Source organism: Sebastes fasciatus, chromosome 16 (assembly GCF_043250625.1).
Source record: "Sebastes fasciatus isolate fSebFas1 chromosome 16, fSebFas1.pri, whole genome shotgun sequence".
NCBI lineage: Eukaryota > Metazoa > Chordata > Actinopteri > Perciformes > Sebastidae > Sebastes > Sebastes fasciatus.
In genome coordinates, this window is record NC_133810.1 from 24,848,895 (window position 1) to 24,870,083 (window position 21,189).

The following is a 21,189-nucleotide window of genomic DNA, read 5'->3' on the forward strand; positions in this document are numbered from 1 at the left end:
TTTCAGTAGGCTACAGTGTCACCTGTCTATAGCCGGAGCCCTCCTGCGACCGCACACACACCTGCAGCTTCTTCTCTGCTGCAGCTGCTGATTTAACATTTTTCTTCCGTTCATTTCTCACTCAGTTTATCAGGACTTTTTCATACAGACTTTAGTTGTATGAAAAACACAGTTGAAAAAATTATGGCAAGTTTTACATTCATAAATGCAAATATGTGAGAGTTAAACCTCACTTTAATGTTTTTAAGAAAGAAATGGAACTATATATTAAGACAATATCTTCTGTAAAAAACAAAAAGGCTAATAAAACGGTGAATTTATTTATTTATTTATTTATATTAACCCCTGGCATGTTTTGTGTTTTATGTTATTTTATGTTTACTTTTATTTTTATGTTTGTTTGTTTGTTTTTATTTATCCATTTATTTACTTTATATATATTGTTTACCTATGTGTTGATTGAATTGTTCTTTGCATTGTTTACAAATTTAAAATAAAGTTTATTGAAAAAAATATATTGTTCCTGAATTGACTCAGATTTTTTGTTGTACTGGCAAAATGTACTGTTTGTATTATTATTATTATTATTATTATAGTAGTAAAAAAAATTATATTGTATATATGGCATATACTGTATATATATTGTTCCTGAATTAATGCGAATAAAGTCTTCCCTCTACATCATTTTCTTTACACAAACACGTTCACTTTGCCAGGTTAAACCACTGCCAACACTAATATTAGCCCTCCATTATTATGATACAATTATTGGCCAAAATATTAATTTACACACATTTGATGCCTAACTCACAGACAATTAGAGTTTATTATACAGTTATACAATTATAAACTAGGCTACTTACCAGAAAATGGATACTATATTGATATAAATGGATTAGCCTACATGGAATTTCTTTTTTTTTCATTGTTGACAGTCATTATTCCCAAGCCTTTATTGGTGCAAAATACAATAGTCTATATCACAGATCCCATGGTTGAGAACATCTGTAATATATCTGCCTGTTTTACACTCTTTGACCAACAGGTGTCTCGAGAAATGAACCCTTTTGCAAACCAATTTGCTGGAAAGCTTCAATGCTTCATGAAGCTTCATCACTAGATCACTAATGGATGCAAAGTGAAATTCAGCTAAGTAGCCTATGATATTTACAAGTACATAAGTAAAAGTAAAATTAGCCAACCGATTTAAAAAAAAAATACACAAAATATGAATTTGTTACAGTAACCAGAGTAAATGTAATTCGTTACATTCACCCCTGATAAACCCAACAGTAGACCCCTGCATGTCAGCATTATCTGTCCTCATGTAATCAGTCTGAAGGATATGAAGCACCCAAGTATCTTTATGGAATGCTGGGAAACTTGATTCTGCACTGAAAAACAAATTAAGGAAGAATTTCTAAATTCCAGAGAAATGTTTTGCACACTCTCGTATTACGTTTCAGGCCGTAAATGTCCCTCCATTTGCAACCACAAGCTTGGTTTGGTCGGTCAAATAATAATGCATTATTTTCTGTTTAAAGCAGCAGTGTTTACAGATGAAAGAGCCGATCCAGCTGAGGATCAGATGCTCAGAATTCCACTATTATTATTACTATTGACTCCTATTATTTCCTGTCCTTTTTGTGCAGTATGCATGGTGCTAGTTGTCCAGACTAGAGAGGGGGAAAACGTTGCTCTCTTTTGTAAACAGATGCTAAAATCAAGAGATTGAATAAGGTATTTAAGGTACATTTAAATAATATATTTTGAGTTTATAGATGGCAATGGTACCACAAGCTGATCTTATTCTGTGGTAAAACGTCTCATCCTGGCAGTATAAGAACATAACTTTAGAAGCTGACTGAAAACTATTCATGTTGTTTTGGTATTGATTAAAGCACTGTTCCCTCTGTTATGAAGTAGGTACATTTTTGAAATGGCTTCTGTCAAATAGAAAGGTTATCAAACTTCCTGTATAATTGATTGTGTTTGATACCAATAACTCAAAGTGTCATCATCAGTATTTATGGATCTCGGTGTAGTTGGTGCTGACATTGCTCAGTCGAATGAGCACTCGGATCACAAAGACAAAACACACAAGCATTTATTTAAAAGTAATGTTTATTTTGCACCAACCAAAAAAGTCTTGGTGCAAAAAGATAAATTCCCAGTTACGACATCAGTGACAGTGCATGTCAGTAAAATAGTAATGCTCAAAAAAAAGAAAGCAAAAAGGAACAAATATCATTTACTACAACAAAAGAATATCAACACCAATAAAAGCACAGTTTCTTAAGTAAAAATGTAAATGTTCAAACACAAACAACCAGTTACCTTTAAAACAGACAAAGGCGGAAAACAACAACGAGGAAATAATACAGTAACTTGCAATAATGCTTCATCTGGTACAGAAATATCGGTACATCCAACCTCCCAGCGCCATTCATGCTCTCACACACACACACACACACACATACTGTACACACACAATGCTGGTACACAACATGAGCCAATTCAATCATCAATCCCATTACCACAGCATTAAAATCAAGTACATGTAATAAATATCAGGGAAAGCACCTTTAAAGCTGAAATGTGTTTAATTGATCAACTGACTGTGCAACATGTAAAAAAAACAAAAGTCCAATAAAAATACATCAGAAGACTAATATACCATTAAAACAATTTTAAATCATTACATACATCGTTTTTTTGCTCTTAATCAAGGATGAGTATATACAGAACTTGCAGGATGGTCTCATCAGAAGAACCAGATTAAAGTCTTGATTAAGTGTCTCATTCTGTAACATTATTTGAATTTAAAAGCCATACAATGTTTTAAAACCACGTGTAAAAAGACCCTTCAAGCCCAGGGGACAACAAGCTGACGGGCAACAATATTTCACTGTATCAAATCAGATTGTATTCGTGATAGCCGCGTATGGCGCTGGTCTGATAGGGCAACAAAAAAAAACTGTAATACCCTTTTAAAAATTCACAAGCCCAAAGGCGATGCACATGTTAAATCACCAAAAATGGATTTTGCACCAACCTACGTGAAAACACTCAACCTGCACTTGGTAGCGTAAAAACATTGTGGATGACCTTAGTAAGCCCGAGATACCAAAATATAGAAAAAAAGTTCTTACAGTTCATCACAACAGATTAGCATGCTAGAAATTCCAGAGGGCACAATAATGCAAGTAATTTACAGCAAGTGTGACGAGAAAACCGCACTCTGTTTCATGACTGTCTCTTCATCTGTTTTTACAGGTGCTACTGTTGGACACTTGGTTAGTACTGCGACCAGTTCAAGTCAAACTCCCAAAAATACTTTATCAGAGAACATCGATCAAGACATGCGCTCCACGCTGTGTTCAATGGAATCTGTAGAGTCGGTAGTGTATTGGAGGTGCGACTGCTTTGCAGAGTCAGTGCCCTTACGGTGGGGACAAACAGCCCGCATGAGCAGTGCGTGGCGGCTGCCTCGCTGAACTGCTGCGTGATCAAGCGTGTGGCGTCCTCGCCGGACGTGATTCTGCTTCAGCGCTGCTGCTGCTGCCAGCCCTTTCTTTCTACATTGAGTTCGCCTTATACAATGGAAATTTCATTTCATTATAAATGTCATTCATATTTATTTTAGTAACACTTCATTTTACAGGTCCGCAAATTTCATGGTAATAAGGTAATAATTAGCAAGTAACCTATTTGAAATTTCTTTGGAATTACTGCCAAATTACCCCAATATTTACCTTAAAATTGATCGAAACTACTTTATTATAAGCATTATTTAATATCTATATGCTAAAATAGCATATAATCGTTAAAATAGGGCCCTTAGACTTGAGAAGCTGCTGTGCGCTGCTCTTCATCGGAGTCGGAAAACCAAAACTAATAGAAGACACTTCTGATTAGGCATAAAATCTCACCATTGTGTGAGTTATTGTCTACACAAATGTAACCTGGTAGCTAATGTAATGATTCAGGACGTTATTTGCTAATTATTTACCAGCAGAAATGGAAATAAAGCATATCAATTAACTTTGTATTATTTTCCTGGAAATGTATTAAATACATTACCAGCTATTGGGAAATAGCAGAATATAATTATTAAATAATGTTCATAATAAAGTAATTTTCGATAAATTCTGAGGTAAATATTGGGGTAATTTGGCAATAATTCCAAATAAATTTCAAATAGTTTACTTGCTAATTATCAGCTAATTACCATGAAATTTACAGACCTGTAAAATGAAGTGTTAGCACAAAGCGTGTGCTCATTTGTAAATATTAATAATCCACAATTAAAACCTGGTACTTACATCATTCACGGAGACCTGCAAGTCACTGCATTTTCTACAACACTGTCCTAAATATTTCAGAATAAAAGCCACGTGTTGACAAATTAAGGAATTCTGTTCACAGAAAAAAAATAATGATTGAGGGCTTTTATTTTGAAATGGAAGCAGGAAGTGTTGATTTAAAAATAAATCTTTACTTTTTTTCATGTATGACATATTTTACAGATACAGAAAGTGAAACTGTAGTAATGTTGCTGGTATGATGTCAATATACTGTCAAAAGAACATTTTCATTGTCTGTTGTTGATGTGAACCGCGCGCAGCTCGCGGTAAAAATAGGCGAGACCTCGAATCTCTCGCAGGCAGTGTGGCTGCTCTAAACTGTTAACATGGGCGTCAAAATAAAAAACAACAGGTTCCGCAGCCGCCAGGCGCTGCTGACGTTCCCAGTGTGTCCCGGCCGTTAAGATCGGCAGCTAAAACTGCATCCAATAGAGAAGATTTTGTACATACATATATGTATACATGTATATACATATCATTTCCCTCTGCGCTCCGTCCTTCCAGCTATTTGCCTTTTTTTTGACCATTTACATTCTCTGCAAATAGTGCAACAGCAAAACGGTTATCTTTTTACAGAGCAGAGTGCCAACATGTGGCACTGCACATGTAGCCAAACTTTTGTTGATTTCTGCCAATCATTACACGTGTGGCAAAGTTCAAAATAACTACATACGTACAATCAAAGGGTGAAGCCTGCGAACTCCTGGAAGGACTTTTCTTTTGCTGTGTGCAAATTTGTGTGTATTCACAACGGATTCACTGTGTTGCTGTATATATGGCTTCTGCTCATTTATGGCTCCTTTTTCCCTTTGTACCTATATAGCCAGGCACGGTTTCTTACCCACAGTGAAAATAGGTAAATGTCTCATTGTTTAACTTTTAGTGTGTGATATTACCATATTATGGTAAGTGAATACTGAATAATGATATTTTTGCTCAAGGCCACAGATTTCTGCGCATCTTAAAGATGCCAAACTAGACTTCTACCATCTTCTCTTCCATCCACTCCAGGAAAATACAGTTTGGTTTGGGGAGAATATGGCATGGTGAACAAAGTCGCTTTGCTTTTAAAACTTGGAATTCAATTTTGTATTGAAAACTTAACACTAACCATTTGTCAGTATGGTTTTTATGGAACTGGGTGACCCTATGGACACTGGAGGACAATGTGTTGCCCTAATAAGCACATACCTCTTCCTTCTGTTCTCTCCCCTGCCATTTAGGCTAGCTCTGCTTTGGGGTCACAGTTTGCTTTGGGGGGACAGTTTGCTTTGGGGGGACAGTTTGCTTTGGGGGGAGAGTTTGCTTTGGGGGGACAGTTTGCTTTGGCTGTGCTTTGGATGCTGTTGCAGAGGCAGAGGCAGAGGAGGAGGTGGAAGAAGAGGAGGACGAAGAGGATGAACTCCATCGGGTCTCTACACCTGTGCTCGTCATCTTCAGCTTTCTGCGTTTTGCGAGGGGAGCGTTGTCGACACTTTTCAGAAAGAAGCCCTCCCTCTTACCACGGTTGAAAGCCTGGCGAGGGAGGGAGAGGACCAAAGAAAAAACACATTAAGTTCATGCAATCATCTATTTTAAGAACTTTGCCAAATTTTGCACACTATGCTATTACCTTGTAGGTGGCGTTGACATAGGTGCGGACAGTAGGCCCACTAGACTCTAGCACATCTGGAGTGCACAAAGGAGTGGTGGACATGGATGCTCCGCCCTGCAGCCAGCTGTTCTCTTTCAGATCAGAGAGTTTGAGACGCATTTCTGGGTCCACTGTCAGTAGGCCTAAAATCATAGAGGACGCGGATAAAACAGTCAAAGACACACAAGGACAAGAGAACAAGATAGAAGGGATGCACACAAAACAAGCCGACTCGCAAAGAGGGGATTTGGAGTAATCATTCCTCTGCCGACGAGTCCTACAAACAATGGAAACTCCATATAGCCTGTTTCACAAACCTGAATATGGCAACTCAGTGGTTGTGTGGGACATTTAATAAAAAAATAAAAATAAAAGCACGTCATTTGAACACATTCTGTGGCACTGCCACGTAATGCGCTGTCAAGAGGTCGTGGTCATTTCACGTGTTTCTGTGAAATCACGTTGCGCACACACACACACACACACCGCAAGCCGCGGTGCTTGAGCTTGCTTGTCTCTTGTCCAGGTGGGGTTCGGGTGGTTGATTAATGCATATTGCTGGTCGGGCGGTGCGGTGCGGATTGGCTCTCATAACTGAGTGGGTGCGAGTAATAACGTTTTTGTGCCATTCTGTGTTTGCTAGCTTGCAGACAGTGGATGCACACCTGTGTGTTTGGTGTACGGAGCACGCGTTGCTGTGCAGACCACATCAAGACGAGCCAAAATTTATTGAGAATCTAAATTGATACGGGGGCCGGATCTGGCCCATGGGCGTTGAGTTTGACACATGTGCTCTAAACCATCCACCATCACATTCTCCAACAGGGCAAGCAGAAACTCCACCGAAGCACGTACTATGTTAGTTAGCAATGTGACCTTATTAACTGAGCAAATGTGTCATTTAAAAACATACTATATCACATACCTTTAACAAGCTCTTTGGCATCCTCCGATACGCCCTTCCAGGCCTCCCCCTCCAATGAGAAATCGCCCTCTTTAATCTTTTGCATGATGTCAGCAGCAAAGGATGAGGTCATCCCCCGCTGCTCACTCTGAAACGGCACCTGGCCTGACAGCATGGTGTACTGATGAGAACACACACATTCAGAGTCATTAGTACTCCAGTTAGCCTTAATGGTGTGATAGAATCAGCAGTTTCTAGGTTAAATTACCAGGATGACCCCGAGACTCCAGAGGTCACAGGCTTTGTCGTATCCTGCGCTCTCAAAAAGTTCAGGCGCGGCATACTGCAGCGTGAAGCAGGGAGTCTGCAGGGGGGCGCTGCCTGCAGGGCACAGGCGGGCGAATCCAAAATCTATTACTTTCAGCACAGAGTCCTCCCCCTCGCCTGCAAACAGCACGTTCTGCAAGAGACAAATACGATTCCATGATCATTCTCTTATTTTTCTTTACTTTTTACACTCCTGACAGAGCAAAGACTGCTAAATACTACTCGTAAATACTAGCACTACCACTAAATACTGCAATCTGGTATGTCCCTGGCATTTTTGTGCCCAGTGCAGCACATCATGGGGTGCAAACGTGGGAGTAGAGGGCAAACAGATGGGAGTTTCACTCAAATGAGGCTCTGCAAAATTAGTCGTTGATATATTTTTTGGTGAAAATAAGATTAGATGCCGGAGGACAACATCTATTTCCACATCTGACCGTGATTCATCATTTGGCGATTCTGTCAACAAGCGCAAACTCAATACTTAAAAAGAAATGTGCAGGAATTATGGAATAATGTAGATAAACAGTTTTAATTAAACACTCTCCAACCAGTAAATGAATTTAAGATTGGCATGAAAAATAAAAGTTTATGCGATTACGACAGGCGTCTCAGTAAAACACTGCGGAACTAAAAGTTAATGGGTGATTCTTACCGCTATCTGTCATTCACAGCTGCTTTAAACTCCCTCCGTTAATTAAATCCCACAGCCATCTGAAGACGGCAGGATATGTGTGTGATAAATCTGCAGCCTTCATTTTGAAAAGTGCTGCGCCGCAGTGGAGACATTATGCCCTGTTGTCCACTGTGATTACCACGATTAAATCATGTGCAAATGATGCAGCAAAAAGAGCCACACTAACATCCCCACACATCAAACAGGTCGGTTATAACTCTGGATTCAGACGGTTTATGCGAGACATCCTCGGGGCACACGGAATACATGCAGTTCACAGTGGAAAAATACTGAGACAATTAAAACTTCACTCTGTTCCTCGTTCCCACTAATTCTCTCTCCATCACCACATTACTCTGGGCCAATGATTCCACTCACCATGGCTTCCTTTCTAACATCGAACTTCTCTGGAAAATCATTTGTAATGACTGAAATGTATTTTAAATTTCAACATGATGTGATACAGTAGAATTATGGATGCAATCACTATGGACTGATGTTTTCATATGAAAGGAATCATACATACTGTACATACGTGTGCCCAGGACACTCGGTGCTATTGTGTCATTAGAGTCAAGTCATCACTTTACTTGTTTTTTTAGAGACTGTATATTTTAAGGGATGAATCAAGTCATCAAAGCCCAGCTCACCTCTGGTTTGAGGTCTCTGTGCACGACTCCAGCCTCGTGCATGAAGCTGACAGCTGACACCAGGCTCTGCAACAGCTGACTGGCCTCCGCCTCTCCAAACAGTTTCTTCCTCTTGAGCCTCTCCAGCAACTCCCCACCTCGCAGAAGCTCCATCACTAAATATGTGTGGTACTGACGGGGAAGAGAGAACAAGAGTTCATACTAGGGATGTCACAAGAACCGATACGATGAAATTCTGAACGTGTGACGATAGGCCCCGAAAGGGCTTGAAACTAATGGTGGGATGATAGAGAATGGGTTTTGGACGCAGCAAACTCACTATCGACATTTCTGGGGGACGCACCCTATTTTTTCCCAGATAATGCTACATTGTGAACAAGAACTCCTGTTGAAATCGGCAGGATGAGAGCTAGTTAACGATAACTGTTAGCTGTTAGCTCCGTGCAGGATTGTGCTGCTTCCTGGCTGCTAACAGCTAACGTTAACTAGCTGTCATCCTGCCGATTTCAACACGGAAGGTGCCATTGATTTACATTATGATGCGCTCATATGATGCTATATTCAGTCAAAAATGAGTATTGGGCGAAGGTCAACTTTAACATTATCATGAAGTAAATGTAATCTTGTAAAATGTAGTTTTTGACGAGAAACTTTAATAGATAGTTGTTTGAAGGAAATGTTTTCACGGCAATATACTGTAAAGAATAAGAATAAGAATGAAAATGACTAAAATGTGACTAAAACTAATCAGCATTTTCATCCTAAGAATAAGACTAAATTCTGTGTATTCAGTGTATTCACTATTTGTTGTGTTTATGTTGTGTCAGTACATCCGCTGTAGGTGTCATCCGCTGTACCTGATCAGTATAGACTTCATGCAGCTTGACGATGTTTGGGTGAGTCTCACATTGCCTCAAAGCAGCGACCTCCCTCTGGGTGTTTGCCTCCATTCTAACACAGCCAACACAGTCAGTTAACACGTGTTAACAAAGGACATTCTGTGACTTTTACCATCAGACAGTACGGCGATACTGTCGGTGTAGCAGCATCACATCTCCGCTCACCTGCGGCTGACGATCTTGACGGCGTACTCGAGGCCACTTTGCTTGTGTCTGCATTTCCTGCACACAGAGAAGCTACCCTCTCCGAGGGGTGGCCCGTGAAGACACAGCTCATAGTGCTGAAAAAACTGGGATTCCTGAACAAAGAAGGGATGAGTCACATTGAGCTGTTAAAGGAGATGTGCTGTGTTTGTTTGCTTCCAGCTGTGTTAAAAACACCTGACTTTGGTGACCAATATGTGATACAACCTGAACAGTCAATATTTATGTACCTGAGAAGGGTTCGCTATAGAGGAAAATGTTTTGATTTATATAGAGAATCTATTTGCATTTACACTCAAATGAAACTGTGCTGCTCGGCATATCAACGTCTATCCTTTATCATCTATCACTGCAATCATACTGTGAGATTTTAATTTCTATAATGAGCTGTGATACACATATTTGTTATTAAAAAAACAATACAAAGAAATCAGTAGGTCAGATTTCTGGCTGAAAGATTCCTTAATAGATCCCACTTCTCAGCATTTTGTAATTACTTATTTGCACTAGGGTTATACTGTATGTTATATATCGCATGTCTTAATGCAAATATTTGTACATATTTCTTATATTCTCATTTCTTATTTTTATTATTTACTTATATTTCTGTACATACTGTATATTGTGTTATATATTGTAGCATTATGTTCATAATTTACATGCTACATACTCCTTTATTTATATTTTCTTCGATTTCTTTACGTTTATATAAGAGCAACTGTAACGCAGCAACTTCCCCCCGGGGATCAATAAAGTATTTCTGATTTTGATTCTGAAACAAATTCAATAGCTTTACAATAACAAAAAAAACTAAAAAACATCAGCAAGATAAGCTGCCCTGAGATTTTCCATTCCTAAACAGATACTATAACACTGTAAAATGTTATCAGAACAGAGTCTCCTGATAATTGTTATACGTCTTCAATATTGCCTAGCCCTTGATAAAATACGACAAAACATTCTATGAAATGAGGTCAGCCAACTTCGGTTAATAAACTAGTTTCACTTCCTCTCTCTCTTCCTTCCTGTCTGTCCTGATTAACAAACACTGTTGAGCGCTTTTTAGAGCAACAACTAATGCCCAAGTCACTCTGAACCTTAACCCAAAATGGCTTTATAAAGAAAAGACCCGTACCTCTAACATTGCACTGCGTTGGACAGAGGCTGAAGCTGGGCGGTCAGCACCGATCTGGGATTGCACAAAGTCTCCCATGACCGCGTTCTTGTTGAACAGGATGGAGGGAGCAACAAAGGAGTAACCCTAAAGTGACAGAGAGGTAATGTTAGGTATATGTCGAGGTAGTAGACTTTGAATAATCTGCTTTGAGAGCGAGAGAGAGAGAGTGAGATTGAGAGTGAGAGAGAGAGAGCAGACTATCTTAAAATCACACACGATTAAAAAAAACACGAGCCTACCCCAAACACACAACTGTAATAATATAAAAGGAATTTAAAACATCTTATACCACAATCTGATTTATTATTAGGTGAGCACAAACTTTGTCAGAATGGTATTTTTGAGATGGTGGTTATAGGTATTGTATTTTGGACATCCAGCTTTTATAAGGGTCAAGGTTGAAACATCAGGGACTAACCTGGAACAGGCGGTCAGTGCTTGGCGGCGTGGCAGCCGGAGAGTAGACGGGATCCATCCCAGTGAATTCCTCAGCAAAGTTCCCCACGTCCAGTTCACTCTTCAGCTCTGGCTTGAATGGACTTGCCACCTTCTTCTCGGCTAGGTCAGCCCAGTTCAGTCCCTGTTAGGAGACAAAAAGCAGATGGAGAGAGTTATGGATGAACGAGAAGAGGGGACAGGGGAGGAGAGATATACGAGTGACTGGAGGTAAGTAGGACCTTGAAGAAACTATGCGCTTTGATGTCTTCACACCCTCGCGGTCCAGAGCCCAGCCTCCTGTGGGGATCTTTCACCAACAACTTCCTCAGCAGGTCCTGAGCAGTGGGTCCGATCATAGAGGGGAACGGTGGATCACAGCGCAAAATACGTCTGAAAGAAGACGGGTGGGAAAGATGGTCAGAGAAATGAAATAATGCCCATTTTGTTAATATAGTACCCTCATAAGACATGATATTTATGTATGACAAATCCTACAGCAGATGTTTTCTGTGTTCAGGATAATCACATGTATAATTATGCATTTGTGCTAATAAGATTAATGAGAGAATGTACCGCCAACACAATGGCTGAGGTCATTTTTCTGACCTGAGAATAACGAAGGTTGATAATATGAATACACGTGTTATGGAGATGGAGTCAGCTGCACTCACTTTGACACCTCACTCTGGGAGTTCCTCTCCCCCTCCAAGGTAAAAGGAGATGCACCTGTCAGAAGCTCAAACATCAGGATCCCAAGGCTCCACCAATCCACCGACTGAAGGAGAAGACAGGTTAAAAATCATTACATAAAGAAAGGAGAACAAAGCAGGAGCAGATAAGGCACCGCTGTGTATTTGTTCAGTAGAACCTGGGTTGTCTGTTAAGATACAGATTGCCTTCCATAACCACAAATGTTAATCTTATCTTTGATCTAATGTATGGTACATCAGCCTCCAGGGCTTCTCAAAGTCCGGACCAAGGATGTCTGCATCCAGACCGAATGGCAAGTCTATCCGTGAACCGAGAATACATTATTAGGTGTACTGTTTTCTATTTTGAAATACATTTTCTATTGATCAATACATTGTTAGTGAAGTTGAATATACAGTATAGCTGGAGATCATTCACAGTGATCCAGTCACCAGATTAATTGAAGCTAAATTAGCAGAGTTTCAGGAGCAGGACCACGCCTCAACCGTGCCACTTCCTGCATTTCCATAAATGCCCGCCTAACCCACTCCTCCTGTTCTGCTCTCGCATTCAGCGCCCCTCCCTCCCACTCCCGCTCGTTTCTTCTTTCCACCCCGCCCTCTCCTTCTCCTCTACGTATGGTCCTGAATGGGTTTGTTGTGACCGGGCGGATTCCCTGTTGAAGTTTCCCCACAACAAGCCGTCCAAGCCTTGCATATCAATCATGCTTTTCTGTAGTGAAAGTGGTTTTAATGTGGCCATCGTTGTCATGGCGACGTTAACTGCTGGAGAGTGTTGTGTGTCATGTTGCTGCCGAGTTCACGTATTAACGTTACTCCGAAGAATTTGCTATCAGCTCCTAAATCACAGATACAGAATGTGTCTCGTTTTCTCTAGTACAGGAGAACTATGGTGGCCGACGCAAAAACGCGAATGGCACTATCTAGAGCCAGTGTTTGTCCATTCTAGGCTACTGTAGGAACATGGCGGCCAGCTCCATGTAGATATAAATGGCTCATTCTAAGGTAATGAAAACGCAACAATTTGTATTTTCACGTGGTTATACACTAAAGAAAACATACTTATTAGTATTATATTCCATCCTCCTAAATGTTACACACTGTTCCTTTAAGTAAGTTGATTAAATATTATTTTGTTATCGCCAATCATTCCGGTTTTCTGACCTTGAATAAAAATCAGATGCAGGCCTTTGGGTAATAAGTTTGAGAACAGAGTGACATTTTTTTCGTGCCTTGGATAGGCACCACAGTTACCCAAAGCCATGATGACACTTACAGTCTTTAACTGCAATTTAAATATCGACGGCTAAATGTTCCAAGTCACAATGGATCTCAATGGAACAATTACTTTACAGGTGCCTTAATGTCATACATTTACCTTGCCATGCCCAGATTTCCCCCTGATGATTTCAGGTGCCATGTACTCAATGGTGCCACAGAAAGAGTAGGTCCTTTCCTTCTGCAATGAGGAGAAAGGGAAGATAAAGTATAACCATAAAAACAAAATATTGTCTGATTGCGATAACATATAACACAAATTTCTGTGTCATTGTCCACAATGTTTACACGTTGGTATCATGTTTACATACCTCTTCTTCCAGAAACTCCTTGCTGAGCCCGAAGTCTGTCAATACCACATGGCCTTCGCTGTCTAGAAGAATGTTTTCCAATTTGATGTCTCGGTACACAATCGCAAGCTGAACAAAAGACTTACTAGTTACATTCATGATAAGTGCAGTATTATGTGAACAGAGATGGCATGCAGTATACACAGAGGAATAATAGTGAACATTTTTACAAGCAAAGAAGACAAAAATGACCTATTATCTGCTGGTTATTTTCAGCAATCCCATTCAGTAGTTCTAATCCTGAAACTTGTCGATGTAAACAACAGCCCAGACGGCAACACAAACTGAAGCGCAACCCCCTAATTGCAACATTACCTCAGAAAATGAGAATACTAGTCACCATGTGTGCTTTTGTTTAGATGGTTTTATTTGATGCCATCCAAAAGGAACAACTCATAAAAGTCAAGAATTTACTATCTCAGTGTTTTGCAATATGTTTTATTTATTTAAATGTTGCACTGTGAATCTAGTTGGCCTGCCAAAGGTCATAACTTACAGTTACAGACTGCTGCTAATTAATAAAAACAGGGGATGTACTCGTAATGTTCTCAAAACAAACTTTTAAAATGCACACAGTCTACCTTCCTTCCATACTGTGGCTTGTGCACATCCTTTAAGAAGACATTAGGATCTTTAAATAGCAGTTGCTTAGCTGGGTTTAGAGCCAAATGTTCAGCTACAGTAGTTGTGAAATATTATTAGGTAACTTTAGTGAGCTAGAGAGTATTTCAGGCAGTAAAGTAACGGTCCAGAGGGTACTTCCTGCCCAGCACCAAATGACAGACAAAGTTAGCTAATATCTGGTGAAGAAAGTCAGTCACCAAATATGGCACCTACATTTGTCAGGCTCCAGTGGGGTAATAATGTTGCTCTGTGTCTGCTAAATTTGTGTAATTAGGCAACTGCTTGCCAACACGTCAGGCATAACAGTATATAAGGTCTGGGTCTGAAATTTACTTTTTCCGCTGCCTGCCACAAATGTAGGAATAACAATTTAGATCTGATGTCATTCAATGTTCGATATATATTTTACACAAAAAAAAATTATATGCCCTATTTTTCAGGGGACGGAGGGTAGTGTGTACACAGTACTGTACTTTGCTTTTGTTATCTATTGTGGATATTTGCATAAAAACACAATTCAAATGATTAGGAAATAAATGATGGTATCTCTATTTAAATATTTGCTTTGATTAAAAAAAAAAAATCTTGGCATTAGTAGTTTTAATGATGTATTATAAGCTTCTTAGAGCTGGTGTTAGGAAGTTTAATAGGTCATAATTCCCCCATATCTAATTTATATTGCTGTGAAAACAACAAAACCTGCTACTGCCAACAATTTACCCGCATTTGGCGGGTGGCGGGAGTTTGCATTGTCTTTCTTCTGCCCCCTGATATCCAAAAATTGATAATTGTAGCATTAATTTATAGAGCTGGAGGGAGCATCACCCACCTTGTGCAGGTGCTCCAGAGCCAGGATGATTTCTCCAATATAAACCCGCACCGCATCCTCGGGAAAGTGATCCCGCTGGTACAAATGAGTGAACATCTCCCCGCCGCTCACATAGTCTGTACTCACACACAAAAGCAGATACACAGGGAGCTTGAATAGACAGTACAAAAATTACACAAAAGACACATTATGCAACAGCAAACAGACAAACACTAATAGACAGAAACATGAAGAGAACACCTATTCAGCACTTCAAGACTGAGGGAACAAAGAGTTCTACATATGTGGTTGCAGCATGCCATCACTCACCCAGGATGAGATGTAGTTTGCTCTGCGTCTGAAAGGCGTAGTGGAGCGTTACCAGGAAGGGAGACTGGCGGATGTGCTCCAGCACTTGCCTCTCAGTGCGAGTGTGTTCTGTTGTCTTTGCCTTTTGAACGATAGCTGCCTTCTTTAACACCTAGGATAGTAGTAGAAATAAACTTGACATGACACTTCATCATGTGATGTGCAAGTATTCTAAATACATTTCAAATAAAAGCAAAATCAGTGAATCATTTATGTTAAAAAAAAATGTGTAAAAGGTTTCCCGTCTTGAATTTTAAACATTTAAATTTGTATCTAAGAAACTGTTTTGTGATCACATTTAGTTTTATACTGTGGTGGCAGTTTCTGTTAAAACAAGACACAAACCAACGTAACAACTTGTCTTTCAGTGAATTTAATAAAAAGGCATACATTAATAACTAAAGCATCTGCAGATGGACTCACGAGCACAGCCACCTGTTGTGGACTGTGGCAAGTGAGCCCCGAATACAAAGAGTAGTCAGTATTTATACATTTAAAGCATAACACGAAGATAAGTGCAAAGAAGAAAAGAAGAGAAGGATAGAAAGTATATCAATGCGTCAGCACACAGCAGACAACAGAGCATCACAAGACATAACAAGTATTTCAGCAATCTGTTGTTTGCAGTTACAGAGACCTAAAATGTCAGGTCACTGTCCTATGGTGACGAAGTTGAACATGTGAGGCCCTGAGATTATCTAAAGGTACAGTGTTAAACTGCAGATATGAATATTGCCATTACAATACTTTACCTTCATAGCATATAGCTGGCCCACATCATGACCGGTGTTCTTCCTGACCAAAAACACTTTTCCATAGGCTAGACAAAGACAAACAAATATTTCATCCAGTTATTCAAATTACTTCTAGTACAAAAGTGAAACTGAACAGGAATATATGCAAAAGCATTCCCGCACACCAAATTTAATCAGGTGTTGTTTTGTTGACAGAAACAGCCTCTCAGATCTCTCATAGGGATTCATTATGTATGAGATCTAATAACAGAGACATCGACAGCATATGGTCTACCTTCTAAACATTCAGATAGTACTCATGCTGCCTTGATGGTTTGCAACTCCCAAATCTGGATATGAATGTTAAGAAATGTTTCACCGCAGCATTGAAGTCATCAGGGACGCTTTCCCTTTACAGTCTATGAACATCAATTATGAACACTTTGCCCTTAAGATATTTATCGACGGCAGGGAAATACATCATGTCTGCTTTGGGTTTACCTCATACTGACATCTTACTCAAGTTTTTCTTAAGGTTTGACAACAACTGTATCTATATTTCATGTATTTCACGCTTCATATAGACACTTACCTCCAGTGCCCAAGACTTTGAGCAGCTCAAAGTTCTCCATGCCGACCCTCTCCGTGTGACCCGTGAGGTTAGCTAGTGGCAGAAAGACAATATCTCAATTAAAACATCCAGTATATAGTATATACAAAATTTCTGTACCCTGCAAACACAGACATATTTTGTTTTAAAAGGACAAGCAGACACATTTCAAAAATGCATTAGCATCTCTTAAAATATGCTGAAACAGGTGTCTGGCTTTTAAAAGATGACCTCTTTTTAATTGCGAGCGAGTCAATTTAACCCAGCGCATGAACTGTAAAAAAACATGTAATGGCAATGTAATAATATTATTTGTAGAGCTTTTTGCACATCTAGTAACACAGTGAAAGGCATACATCTAATATAAATAAGTATTCAATTATCTTAGTCAGTGTTTTGATTCACTATTTAGCAGACAAAAGAACAGTTTCTTCCCTCAGGCTGTCACTCTGATGAACAATTAATCAGTCATACACTGTCAATAACCATCTCACACCAAATATCCACTGCTGCCATTATAGATTGTGATTTACAGTCTTTAATGCACATTTATTTCTGGAGTCAAATTTCATCCATGTATGTATGTACTTGGCAAAATAAACCTTATTCTGATTCTACTGTATTACAACTTATGAGAATGTTGCCTGCTGCATAGATTAAAAGGTTGTTACTCCTGTGACAGCTGATGAAAAATATCCAGTGACACCACTGATTATGGTTTGGCCGGATCTGCAACTCACCTGAAATTTTCCACTCACAGACTGAGGGAGTGTACAGCAGCAGTTCTCTGATTTATGTGATTCTTTCTGTGTAGATATTCTTTGAAGATTTACACTATAAATTATATTCTAGGACACATATAATGTCCATAAACAAACTAAAAGGCAGCAATAGGTCTTTTTTTCTATGCTCCAGAGTCCAGACCAAGTGATCCAAATTAATTAAGAGTAAACAACACAAACGGATACAGACTGAGTCGAGATTCCTCTCAGAAGGGAGTGCACTTATCCACAAGCACCTCAGGTCTGACACACATATGCTCTGAAAGCTTGGCACATGGGTGGGTATGATCTTTTCAGATGAACTACTTGAATGTATACCTAAGGACATGCAATCCAATATTTACACACACTGAGATGTTACAACTGTGTGATGTTATGCAACACAGTAAAGTAGTAAAAAAAAAAAAATATTGAGAATACAATTTTGTGCGTTGCTCGAATTAGATGGTACTGTACATTTTTGGGTTTGTGTTGTATTGCACTGCATTGTATTTATATGTGGAGAAGCAAGCATAGAGGAAACATGTTAGAAACAATGTAATGCAATCCAATATAATATTACCATTAGCTCCAGCTGCAGAAATGACTATATGTGGTTATTTTTTATAACTCTGCAGAGTTAAATCAACTCTCTGACAAAGCTTCAAAAAAATATCACAAATATTGAATAAATCAAATGATGGAATGAATAACAATGTGCAGGGGTTTCTAGATCCGTGGTTACGCAGTGTATATAAAGTGGAGAAAAAAAGTTCACCATTGACAATAACCACGAGAATACACTGTTTACCATTGGCAGAGCATTTTGGCATTTTTTTCTTGGGCGATACCCACACAATCAGCTGTGCTGCTCATCCCACAAATGCATGATCCTTACAAGTTGGACATCATTGTGAAGGTAAATAAACAGGCTTTCCAACCATGTAAAATACAATGCCAATTAGTATTATAACAACAGAGAAATAATCCACCAAAAACACAAATTTTCAAACTTTCCCCCCCCAGTTTATATAACGTGCTTGATTACAAACAGTAAAGGTGACTTACCATTGGTGATCTGATGCTTGACGGTGCAGGCCTTTTCATTTGTTTTGGTATCGGAGTCATCACTACTATCAGATGCGTCCCCAGACATAACTTAAAGAAGAAATAGACTAATAGCCTATACAGACTGCTTCTTAATGCGAACTAGGCAGCCAAATGTTTACAAGATGTCACACACTACAAGCTCAGCTATTACAACACATCTATTGTAGCTGCATTGTGGAGAACACGAGGATTACCGAAACGACCGGACAGCTGTGTTTTCCAGACAATACTGCTGTCCTAACGTTAATCCCAATGCCTTCGACATCCTGCTGTTGATCTACATGTGATTGGCCGAAATCAATCAGCTAAACACAGACGTGCTATTCAGATTACAGCTTGTTTACTAGCTGCTTTATTTCACTATTAACTATAAGAGACAGATAAACGTGCTATTCAGATTACAGCTTGTTTACTAGCTGCTGTTCACTAGTAACTATAAGAGGACCGATGAGCACTCGTGTAGCTACATGTTAATTACAGTGAAGTTTAAAGTGGCTAACGTTAGCATTAGCTGCTCAACAGAAGTCATTACTTACATTACTTAGTAATAACATTATACATGGACGAATGATGGAAATACCGCGTTATTACGACGCTAGATAGTCAGCGTACTTGCTACAATAACAAGCTATGTTACCTGGAATGCTAGAATTAGCACGCTAGCAGCTAGCTAACGACTTGCTGCTGTTGCCCGTCAAAGTTTGGACGTTAGCTAATGCTAATGCTAACGCTAATGTTTAGTTAGCTCTTCACATATCAGCCATCAAACCAGTGGAAAAAAGGCCACTTTGGGTAGGTCCTTGTCTTCTTTGTCTCCACACTAGAGCCGAGTTAATAATCGGCCCATTATAATAAAAAAATATGAACACCTCACTTTGTAGTTTTGTTGTCAGCGGATAGCTAACTAACAGCTAACTGCTAACTGCTAACACCAGGATGCTTCCGATACAACCTGGGCGACGGTCGGTCACGTGATCCCTCGGTGTGGGCGGAGCCTACGTCGCTCCATACCTCCAGGGAGCTGCTGCTTCAATTAGATAGAAACACATTCATATTCAATAACATTAGTTGGTGAATTTGTTTTCCATAATGATAGATTGTAGATAAATGGTGCACATTTCTTCCCCACATAATAGGTCTGGATCTCTAGGACAATACATACATACAATAATAGCTCATTGGGGTTTTGTTGGGCCACACAGTCCTCAGCTGACCCACTTTCACTATATATTTCCACACAGTTGAATAGACATCTGCCACTCTTTAAATGCTGTGAACATAACCCTGTTCACATTCACATTTTTGCTTCTGAATACATATCTTGTTTCTTATAACCACAATACAAGTCGTACTAGTATAATAGTAGTCAGAACAATAGGCCATAATTCTATCATGTTGCATCATATTTCAATTATATATATTAAAAATGGTCGAAACAGGTGGTTCTAACTATTCAGTGATGTAGATGACAGTTTTTTAAAGAGGATGTCACTGCCTCCAAGATTCCCTATAATTTGCAATGAGTTGCGTGCACAACACACTTACACACCAAAAAAACTGACAATAACCTGATATTTTCAGGTGGAATTTCATTCATTCATTCTCACTGTGCAATATCATTTTCCACTTGTGCAATTTTGTTAATAGTCTGTTTATTGTCAATACTGTATATACTGCTCCTATTTTTATACTTCTTTCTATTAAAATGATTCATATTTTGTTACACTTTGTTTAGCTCTTCATTTACTGGGTTAGCTGATGCGTCTTGTTTTTTGCACTATACCCTTTGCTGCTGTATACTGCAAATTTCCCCACTGCGGGACTGATAAAGGAATATCTTATCTTATTTGATCTTATCTTACAACATACAGTAATAGCTCATTTGGGGTTTTGTGGGGCCACACAGAGTCCTCAGCTGACCCACTTTCACTATATACTGTATTTCCACACAGTTGAATAGACTACATCTGCCATCCTTTAAATGCTGTTGAACATAACCCTGTTCACATTCACATTTTTGCTTCTGAATACATATCTTGTTTCTTATAACCATAATAAATGTCAGACTAGTATAATAGTAGTCAGAACAATAGGCCATAATTCTATCATGTTGCATCATATTTCAATTATATATATATATTTTTAAAAAATGGTGGAAACAGGTGGTTCTAACTATTCAGTGATGTAGATGACACTGTGTTTTAATGAGGATGTCACTGCCTCCAAGATTCCCTATAGTTTGCAATGAGTTGCGTGCACAACGCACTTAAACCTTCCTTACCTACATTCATTCATTCATGCTTTGCCTTCTCCAAAATAACCAGACCAAAATATGTGCGTCTTGGCACGGCAAACTGATTGTTTATATTTAGTTACTCTACTTTTTCATTCCAGCAAAAGTGGTCTTTTATATTTTTTCATTAAGTAAATATCTTTCCTGATCCTCATGTACCCTGCAGTGCTTTTATGCCACTAGGAGGATACAGAGGAGCCCAAAAGCTCCATGTTCACTGTGTGGCACAACACTGTGTGGAGAAAATCACAGTTTTGGAATATAATA

The 21,189-nt window shown here is 39.1% G+C and overlaps 1 protein-coding gene across 3 annotated transcripts; it reads right to left on the reverse strand.

Annotated features, from left to right (window-relative positions):
* Positions 1-5,238: 5,238 nt before the first annotated feature.
* rps6ka4 (ribosomal protein S6 kinase, polypeptide 4) lies at positions 5,239-19,583 on the reverse strand. 3 transcript variants are annotated; one of them, XM_074611662.1, is made up of 19 exons: positions 18,588-19,583; positions 16,741-16,812; positions 16,167-16,234; positions 15,376-15,526; positions 15,067-15,182; positions 13,575-13,682; positions 13,364-13,444; positions 11,947-12,050; positions 11,515-11,665; positions 11,256-11,417; positions 10,796-10,921; positions 9,622-9,755; positions 9,415-9,508; positions 8,558-8,728; positions 7,173-7,364; positions 6,926-7,085; positions 5,980-6,143; positions 5,667-5,882; positions 5,439-5,630 (listed from the first exon to the last, which is right to left on the reverse strand). In XM_074611662.1, exons 1-19 carry the CDS (start codon positions 18,673-18,675, stop codon positions 5,592-5,594), a joined length of 2,397 nt encoding a protein of 798 aa, XP_074467763.1. In that variant the 5' UTR covers positions 18,676-19,583; the 3' UTR covers positions 5,439-5,591. The 3 variants fall into 3 exon arrangements, with proteins under 3 accessions (XP_074467762.1, XP_074467764.1, XP_074467763.1); XM_074611661.1 differs by having other exon boundaries at positions 5,239-5,882; XM_074611663.1 differs by lacking the exons at positions 16,167-16,234; positions 16,741-16,812; positions 18,588-19,583 and adding an exon at positions 15,805-15,959 and having other exon boundaries at positions 5,239-5,882.
* Between the last annotated feature and the right edge of the window lie 1,606 nt (positions 19,584-21,189).